The sequence below is a fragment of the Sinocyclocheilus rhinocerous genome, unplaced genomic scaffold (genome assembly GCF_001515625.1).
Source record: "Sinocyclocheilus rhinocerous isolate Xijiao unplaced genomic scaffold, SAMN03320098_v1.1 scaffold5064, whole genome shotgun sequence".
NCBI classification, from domain to species: domain Eukaryota; kingdom Metazoa; phylum Chordata; class Actinopteri; order Cypriniformes; family Cyprinidae; genus Sinocyclocheilus; species Sinocyclocheilus rhinocerous.
This window is the reverse complement of record NW_015636846.1, coordinates 120,712-130,282: the sequence shown is the minus strand read 5'-3', so window position 1 is coordinate 130,282 and position 9,571 is coordinate 120,712. Positions and strand designations below refer to the sequence as shown.

The 9,571-nt window shown below is 38.1% G+C and overlaps 1 protein-coding gene and 1 long non-coding RNA gene across 2 annotated transcripts; one reads left to right on the top strand and one right to left on the bottom strand.

Annotated features, from left to right (window-relative positions):
* Nucleotides 1-205: 205 nt before the first annotated feature.
* Nucleotides 206-7,227, bottom strand: LOC107748220 (golgin subfamily A member 6-like protein 22). The gene is given in 16 exon segments (XM_074560209.1): nt 206-635; nt 637-873; nt 875-1,152; nt 1,154-1,192; nt 1,409-1,753; nt 1,821-2,259; nt 2,261-3,762; nt 3,765-4,484; nt 4,610-4,680; nt 4,871-5,063; nt 5,592-5,665; nt 5,780-5,938; nt 6,150-6,212; nt 6,294-6,386; nt 6,472-6,597; nt 6,912-7,227. Coding segments are annotated over 16 exon segments (4,461 nt in total). The 5' UTR covers nt 6,943-7,227; the 3' UTR covers nt 206-544.
* A 116-nt stretch (nt 7,228-7,343) lies between these two features.
* LOC107748225 (uncharacterized) lies at nt 7,344-8,273 on the top strand. The gene is made up of 3 exons (XR_001640897.1): nt 7,344-7,481; nt 7,970-8,108; nt 8,215-8,273. It is a non-coding gene; the product is annotated as an uncharacterized LOC107748225 (long non-coding RNA).
* Nucleotides 8,274-9,571: the final 1,298 nt, after the last annotated feature.

Genomic DNA, 9,571 nt, shown 5'->3' with positions numbered 1-9,571 from the left:
GAGCAAAATCTTATTAACTTTACAGTTAAATCATAGTATGTAGGTGCGTGACTGTCTGTTCTCTTGCCCTTTTAAATTGCAGCAATCATTTACAGTAAGTCTGGTATGCTGTTAATGACAGACCAGGTCTTGGAAAAGGAATGTCAATAGAACAGTAACAAAAAAATTTCACCAAAGCAGTGGTTTATTACTTTGTGTTCACAGAAATAAATACTTCACGCATTTGCGCTTGAAAATTAACATTCATATAAACACTATGACAATATATAACTGAATATGATTGGAATAATTTCAGTCAAGGCACTTGATATTCAAGAATCCCCATAAAGACATAAGTAACAACCAGCCCTTTAAAGGATGTATATTATACTAAATCAGAATACAATACGTTAACTTCTCCAACATCCATCAACCACATTTTGTGTTTCCCTGTTTAAAGAACTGATCCACAACACTTTTCAAATGTCAAGGCCTGTGAACTCTCCATAAACAGGCAGATGTTCAGGGTGGTCTCTGTGTTTGTAGTGTGCTGCACACTTTGGGATCATTTAAGGTTAAGATACTGTGGTAGGACATTGTTCCAGAACTGAGGGTCCTGAGCACCACTATCTGTTTGCCCTTTAACATTCTGTTGATGTCTTCTGTCTATCTCTCTGTGCATTTGTCTGTCTGCACGGAGGTAACGCATCTGGTTTGGCTCTCTGCTTTGGTACTTTTTTGTTTTTTTCTTCCTCTTCCTCTTCCTCTTCCTCCTCACCTTCTTGTTCTTCCCCTTCCTCCTCCTCTTCCTCAGTCTCTTCTTCCTGTTCTTCTTCCTTTTCACTAGTTTCTCTCTGTTTCCTCTCATTTTTCTCAGTTTTTATATTCTCCTTTCCGCTCCGTTTCTTCCTCCTCCTCTTCTTCCTGTTCTTCTTCCTCATCGCTTCCATGTTTATCTTTTTTATTATTATTTTCTTTATGCTCTGTTTCTTCTTCCTCCTCTTCCTCTTCATCACCTTCACTCTGTTCTTCTTCCTCTTCACTTGTTTCTATTTTTATATTCTTTTCTTTCTGCTCTATTTCCTCCTCCTCCTCCTCCTCACTCTCTTCTTCCTGTTCTTCTTCCTCTTCACTAGATTCTCTCTGTTTCCTCCTGTTTTTCTGTTTTTATATTCTTTTCTTCCTGCTCAGATTCTTCCTCCTCTTCCTCACTCTCTTCTTCCTCTTCCTCTTCACTAGTTTCTCTCTGTTTCCTTCTGTTTTTCTTTGTTTTTATATTCTTTTTTTTCTGCTCTGTTTCTTCCTCCTCCTCTTCTACTTCGTCACCTCCCTCCTCTTCTTCTTCATTAGTTTCTCTCTGTTTCCTTCTGTTTTTCTTTGTTTTTATATTCTTTTTTTTCTGCTCTGTTTCTTCCTCCTCCTCTTCTACTTCGTCACCTCCCTCCTCTTCTTCTTCATTAGTTTCTCTCTGTTTCCTCTGACTTCTCTCTGTTGTTTTATTCTCTTCCTTCTGGTCTATTTTTTCATCTTCTGCTTCTTCCTCATGTCCACTTTCTTCCTCATTATTTTCTTCCTCCATTTCATTCAGTTTGTCTGTCTCATCATCTTCATCTCCTCTCTCTGTTTCCCGTGTCTCCAAAATGTCAAGATGCTCTTCTTCTCTAAACTTCTCTTCAGCTGTATCCATTTCCCCTTCTTTTTTGTCCTCTTCTTTTTCTCCGTCCTCTTCCTCAATCTGTTCTTTCCCTTCTTGTTTTTCTGTCTTCATCTCCATCTGTCTCTGACATTTTTTCCTCATCTTCAGCTTCCACCTCATTCTGTCGCTCATCTCTTTCTCTCACACTCTCCTCTTCTTCACTCTTGTTTGTGACCCCATCTTTCTTGTCTTTCAGTTCTGCATTATTTTCCTCTTCATCCACCCCCTCTTCCTCTTCGTTATTCTCTTCTTCCTCTTCCTCTTCTTTTGCCTGATCTCTGCTTTCCTCCTCCTCTTCGTGATCACTCTCTTCTTCTTGATTTTCCTCCTCATCTTCATTTCCTACCTCATCCTCTTCTTCGCTCTCTTCTTCCCCCTTTTCTTCCTGTTCTCCCTCTCCTTCCACTTTCTCATTCTCTTCCTCTTCCTCACTCTCATCCTTTTCTTCACTCTCTCCTTTCTCTTCATCTGACCTCTCATTCTTTTTATCATTGTCGCTTTCAGATTGTTCATCAGTTTTCTTCTCATTACTGCTCTCTCCTTCCTGCTCCTCCTCTGCATCTGTTTTCTCCTCGTCTTCCACCTCTCTCACTCCCCTCATCCCAGCTCTCCCTCTCCTCTTCTTTGTCTTCACCAGCACTCTCTTCATCTTCTTCCTCCTTTTCATCAGTTTCTCCTTCCTCACTCTCCTCTTTCTCTTGTCCCTCACTCTGCTCTCCTTCTTCTCTTTCAGTCTCATCTCCACTTTCTTCCCCTTTACTCATCTCTCCCTCACTTTTGCTGCTCTGTCCACTATTGCTGTCATCCTCTTCCTCTCTGGCTGCCTCACTTCCCTCTTCTTCATTTTCCTCCTCTCCCTGTTGAGCACTCTCTCCTCTATCTTCATCATTCTTACTCTCTCTTTCTTCTTCATCTTCAACAGCACTGTTCTCCTCTTCCTGCCCAACCTCCTGAAGTTCATCTTCTTCCTCAGCGAGTCTCTCTTTTTCACCTCCCTCTTCCTTTCTCTCTGTCTCACTATACTTCACATGTTCCTCTTCCTCTATTTTTACAACACCATTCACCCACATTTCGTTTTCATTTGAAACTAGCATATTTTGTTCATCTTGTGCACTCTGCTGTCTGATTATGCTGTCATCCCTTTCCTTAATTGCTGATACAACCTGAACTGTGCTGTCCTGGTCCACTTCCTGTTCTAGCAGGATATTGCTTCCTGATGTTTCCTTGGACATTGATGCATGTGAGGACATCTCAATACTTGGTTCTGGTTGGGTTTCAGAAAGAACTTCGGCTGCTTTTATCAGTAGTGGTGCAGCACTTGCTATAGCCATGGCTGGTAGTGATGAAACTACACTACCCATAATGCTCTGCTCAGCCTGTGGCTTCCTGTCTGGCTCTTTAGGTTCAACTGTTTTTCTGGCAAATTTATTTTCTTTTAGTGGTGACTGCTTGTGTTGTGGTGATGAACTTGATGGACTTAATAATTTACCAGATGATGATTCGGTTTCTTTGGTGGCAGAAGATTTATTGGTTGCTGATTGGTTTTTGGACCATAAACTGGAAAATGAGTGGTCTCTTTCTGGAGCTAAGCTTTTAATAGATGGAAATTCATGCTTCTGTTCAGTAAGCACTTTATCAGTGGGCGAGTGCAAGTTGGAAGCTGATTGGCTTTTTTCTGCAGTTCCTCCTGATTTTTGGTTCTTTATTGAGGGAAATGATATATCAGAGTTCTGAGGTATTTTACTATCATTTTCCCTTTTGATTTCTATTTTTTCTTGTGCTGGCATTGCATGTTTAAGCTGGAAGTTTGAGTTCTTAGACTCCACAGGTTTTCCCTTTTTTGCTTTAGATATTCGTGTGGGTATAGAAACTGATAGAGGACTGGGTGTTTTGGGTGCTGTTTCTGACATCGGGGCTCTTTCCACATCTGATCTCTTCTTTTTCACTTTCTTTGGTGTAAGTTCACTTGGGCTTTCTTCTGTGTCAACATCATTCTTTTCTTTTCCTTTTTTTGGGGTGCTTTGCATTTTAGCTGGAATCTTGACTGGTGTTGAGTTTCCCTGTTCTTGTGTGTTGATCTGACCTCTTGAACATTTCCAAGAGATGGCTTGATGCCTCTTTGAGCATCTGCCTGAGGTGTTGATTCAACTTTGCTAACCTCTATGGCACCGGAGGGCACGTTTTGAAACTTGACTGGCGACTTGACCCTTTTTGTAGTTCCTACTGGAATACCCATCTCTTTGATTTTGGGAGATTGCACCTCTTGAACTTTTGTGGGCATTGTTCTAACTTGTTCAACTTCCTGAACTGGAGAACTTCTGGAGAAAGTCTTTTGAATTTCAGTTGGCCTTGATTTGGTCTTCCTCTCCATCTCAGCAAGAGCAGTGACCTCTTGACCTCTGGAATATACGTGTTGAACTTTACTATATTTGTCTGCTTTTGAAATGTCGTCCCTTGGATCAATATTAGTACTGCATGTTTCACTGCTTCCCTCCTTTTCCTTATCTGACATTCTATCTGAAAATAATCTGACCTCTACTGCTCGACTTTTAGATTTATTATTTGTACTCTGGATAGTTTTCTTGTATGTTTCGGATTGCATTTTGCTTCGTGATGCTGTAACAGAAGAATGTTCCTCCACCATGGCAGGGTTCTTTGGATCTCCGGACCTGGGCTTCTTGTTTTTTAGGTTGCTTGATGGTGGAGATTCTGTCACTGATGAATGAGAAACAGAACTAGCCTGTACGTTGGTGGGTGGAGCCTGTTGAGGTATATTCTCCACCATCCCAGAATGCTTCTCTTCATGTGTCTGTCAAATCAAACATTACACCCTTTAATTATACAATATACATTAAACTCAATTATACATATTATAAATAGTTTTTCAAAAATTAATTTTGTCATCTTGAGCACAGTGACACAGCTTTTGTGCACCTTGTCCGATATGCTGTTTTCAGATGTTCCAACACTATGGCAGTCCTCTTCATTCTTTGTGATCTGTGTGACTGTATTCACAAGAAAGACAGCTGGTCATTACTGACAACCATGTTTTTTACTGGTGTTTTGGGTCATTTACAGCTATATTTAGTGAATACATAATTGCGGTAAGCGATATATGAATCATGGATAGCTAATAAATGGATAAAGAGAGGTCTTGGGAGAACATACAAAATTGGAAAATAAGAAAATATTTACGTGGCGTTGTCCTGGCAGGCAGTGTGATTGAGGTAGAAGCAGATTCCACAAAGGCTTCAGTTCTGAAGCGTTTAGGAGTGTCTGTCGGAGATCTGGGTTGTAAGATGTTGTCTGTCAGGGCTAGTGCAGTAAAGCCAGTTGTAGGAGGAGGAAGATTGCAAAATTCTGGGCCAAACTGTGCAGATGAGCTCTCCTGAAACGCACACACACACAAAACATATTTTCACACTCTCATTAGTTTATTTTCTATTCAGAATGTCACATACAATTATATAATATTTTCATACTTTTGCACATTTAATTTAATAATTTAAATATACAGCTTGACTTGAAATAACACATACAAGTGTTCTGTATTTACCTTTTCTTTGTTTTCATTACCCATCACATGTCTCATATTTCATCATGCTCCTTGGTAAAGTAGTACACGAACTATATGAAAATAACTTTATTTTCAACTTTATATCTATATATTATATATTTTAACTTTAATATACACATTATTTCACACAATAAAATATTAAATTTATGTTATTTCACTCTTTAGATGATCATACTTTTAAAATGATGAATATTTTACAATATAACTTTATAATAATTTATTTTTATGATGGATTTTTCTTATTTTAAGATTGAAAATCTGGGTCAGGAAAAGGATAAAAGAATAAAATATATTCATAAATGGCATAGAAATAAGTTTCCAAGCCAGTTTTAATGTGACCCTCATGTGACTGTCATTCACCAAACCAAGCTGACCAACAGAGTTATCACCCCACAGAAACAGCCTGCCATCCTCTAAAAAAATTACAGATTTATTATTTAAATCCATATCAATTATCAGTGCATTTGTATTTACAATAGTAGGTTTATATCTAGTATAGAAAAGAATCAGTTGCATATCATTGTTACCTGTAAGTGCAGCAGAGGTGTGGCCACCTGCAGAGAGCAATTTGATTGGAGCATAGTCACAAAAGGGGTGGAGCCGCCGGAAAGAAACGCTGTCATTACAGTGGCCCAATCCCAGTTGTCCATCACTGTTTCCTCCAGCTGCAAAAATTTCCCCTTGTGCTGGAGAAACCCCACAGATATATTCACTTACCTACTTCATCTTACTCACAATTCTGTGATAAACTGCTATTATTCAAAAGATAGGGGTCAGTAAGACTTTTTTATTTTAGAGATTAATCATTTTATTCAGCAAGCACTCATTAAATTGATTAAAAGTAACAGTAAATACATTTATAATGTTACAAAAGTTTTGTACTCCAGCTTTACATACAGGTGCTTACGAGTGTGTGATCAGTCCCACAGGCAACAAACTGAGCTCTCTCCCCTTTAAGAACTGGGTAGACAAATAAAAAGATGAATAAGAAAACCGAGTGTGATCTTTATAAAACAGCACGCATGCATGTCTATGTCTCACCTTTAACACAGGTTGGTTTATTCACCGGTCCTTTGGTTTGAAGACCAAGCTGACCTCTGTTATTATTTCCAAACACAAACAAACGGCCCTGCTCTGAAAAGAGATAATTAAAGAGACTTTTATTACAAAATATAGCTACAGTTACAAAATTACAAGGTGAATATAGAGAGATTACAACCTGTTACAAAGGCAGAGTGTGACTGTCCACATGAGATGTGCACAGGTATATCATTCTTTAGCCATAACCTGCTGGGTACATTGTTTGCTATTTTACTCTTTCCAAAGGTGAATACAGCACCTGTTTCTGCAATAAGGAAACATATAAGTTCAGGACAACATATGCCCTCAGTAACAGTTGTTCACATGGAGCAAAGAGCAAACCTCCACACGCTCAGCAAGATGGTCCGTTTAAATCCTTAGAAAGCTTCCAGCTTCCCAGAATAGCCTGTGTGGGTAATGCTCAAGGAGCTCAAAGACATGATTATGGTGTCACATACTGTGAGTCTTACAAGCACATGCTTGTAAAATACACATACTTACATAGACAGATAACTAGACAGACAGACAGACAGATAGATAGATAGATAGATAGATAGACACTATAAAGGCGCAGTTTACCTGGTATTTCTGTGTCTGTTTCTCCTGTCATCACCTCCTACACCTCTGTTCTGCAGATGACATTCCTGAACTGTCAGCTGTTCCCTGCTGAAGAGTTACAGATGAACCGGAAGTAAACGTTACCCTGGCAACCGAAAAAAGAAGGAAAAACCTAATCAGGGTTTGCTCTTTGTTGTAACTTTACAGTTATTTGATTAATGAAGAAAAGAAACATATTATATTAATGGAATATTTTAACGAAGGTGTAGAGAGAGAGAGAGAGAGAGAGAGAGAGAGAGCGGGGGGGTTTTTCACACGATGGCAGGGACTGTGGAAGCGGCTGGGATAAAAGAGTACGTGCACGAGAGCTGTCACTCATCACACACAGTTACTTGTCCCGCCCCCTTTTCGTCCCGTTAGCCACGCCCCCAATGCTGCATGGCAGGGAGCGCGTGGAAATGATTTGATTTGGCTGTGCCACTTTGAGCTCTGTATGCATAGGCCTACTTATGTCAGTAAAATGTTTGCTTTCAAAAACAGAATATATTTTAGTCTGAAATTTGCAAAATGTTGCCAAAGCAGGAATTTTAGGTGAGTCGGAAATTTTGCTGCTGTCTAAAATTTTGAGTGACATTGTATAATAATTTTCATTGATAATATTAATTATTACATTGCATTATGCTTAACAGATAATGGATTAATTAAATAGTCATGGATGTAATGAAAGTTACAAGCTGATCAGTTAAGCATAAAAAATTGAAGAAAAAAGACTTCAAGGATACATTTGAATTAATAAAAGAGTATTTGGCTAATAACATGGCCTTTTTAACATAACGTGTATTCTTTAGACTAATTTCTTTTTAACCATTTTAAATAATCTTTGTGCTTGGAAAATATTTTTGAATATATAAATACACCATTCCTTTAATTTATGAAGTCATAAAATCTGCTTTTATACGAATTTAAAAATGTTGTTTAAAATTTTATTTTATTGACTATTTTTTATAAAGGGTATTTGAGTTTTTTTTTTTATGCTCAAGTAATTTTCCAACAGTATCATGTGTATTTTATGTCTACAGAGTGGGAAAAGCAGCTCTGGACAGTGTTAACCTGAAGGGTCGCAGCTTTCTAACACTGAAGGATTTTAATGCAGAGGAAATTAAACATATCCTGTGGGTTTCTGCTGACCTTAAACATCGAATAAAACACAGGGGTGAGGTACTGCAAAACATATTGCAACTATTGAAGTTACTGATCAATAATATTCCCATTCTCAGGACTGATATTTTAAACAATGTTCATTTATTCATCTTTTTATGTACAGTATGTCCCATTACTTCAAGGCAAATCTATTGCCATGATATTTGAGAAGAGGAAGAAAGAAAGAAGAAATGCAGAAATAAACAATTGTTTTAAATTATTAAATCCCTTTATTTAATGTGTGAAAAATACTTTTTATAAAATTAAAATATTTCATTTCAGTGATGCAAATACCTTTAAGACCTATAGAGGGTGCTGTGGCATTGTGAGAAATACTAGTACGTGTTATCACATTTGATATATTCAGATTTCTTAAAATTACAAGGGGTTGGATGGACACTGCAATTAACTTTTTTTTTTACAACAGAAAGGAGTTGCAAAATGCACTGAACGAAAAACAATAATACAATTCATATTCAGTCTCTATAAGACTTTCATTGTGTCTCTTTAGGTTTCTTTGTAATTATGGGATTTGACATCTATGTCACCTTAAATCGCTTAGAAACATTTTACATAACAGATACACTCTTTTAGGTCATCCCTTGCATGTCTAACTCTGCAGGGCAAAAATAGAGTCCAGCAGTGCAACGTGATTTAAAGTAAATAGGAAAAGTAATATTATTACGTAACGCACGTTACTTGTAACGCGTTACCCCCAACACTGGTTATGTGTGGGCATGCATTTAAAGCCACTATGGTATTTTCATGTTATGGCTAGGCTACTGATCATTCATAATAAGATATGCATGTGTTTTAGCATGAATGTGGGGTCAGCATGCTTTCAGTTTTTAGTTTCACTCACTGTGACCTTTCACTGTCTTGACTGCTGCCTTGTAAGCATCAGATCAGTGTGAGATCAGAGTGATATACATTACAGTCAAAGGATGTTTAGGCTGGGAAGTTTTTAGACTGTGAGTGAAACTATCAACAACTGAATTAGGTGAAGGCACACTGCAAGAAAAAGAGAATGTTATTGTAATAAGAAATCACTTCTGCAATGCGTACACTTAAGTGGTAAAAGAGAACAAGGGATTCTCAGGGTGAGGCAGAGAAGAACCTAGAACAAGGGAGGGTGTCCGCGGGTCCTTAAAAAGTCTTAAAATGTCTTAAATAACGTTTTCCTAATATAAGGCCTTAAAAGTCTTAAAATGTCTTAAATTCGGATTCGATGGGTCTTAAATATTTTTGGTCACATTACCGCAAAAGTATCTTCAGTCTGACGGACCTAATGACTTTACAATCATTGGACATACCGAAGATTTTTTCTTCCCCGCGGTGAGTTACTGCGTCATCAGAGAGAATTGCAGTAAGTTAGCAGAATACAAGGTCGCGCTGAGGCTCACTCTGTTTGTCTCTTTTTGAGAGACTTCAGAACAAATGAGCGTAACAGCACACATAAACTCAGAAGAAACACACTGAGG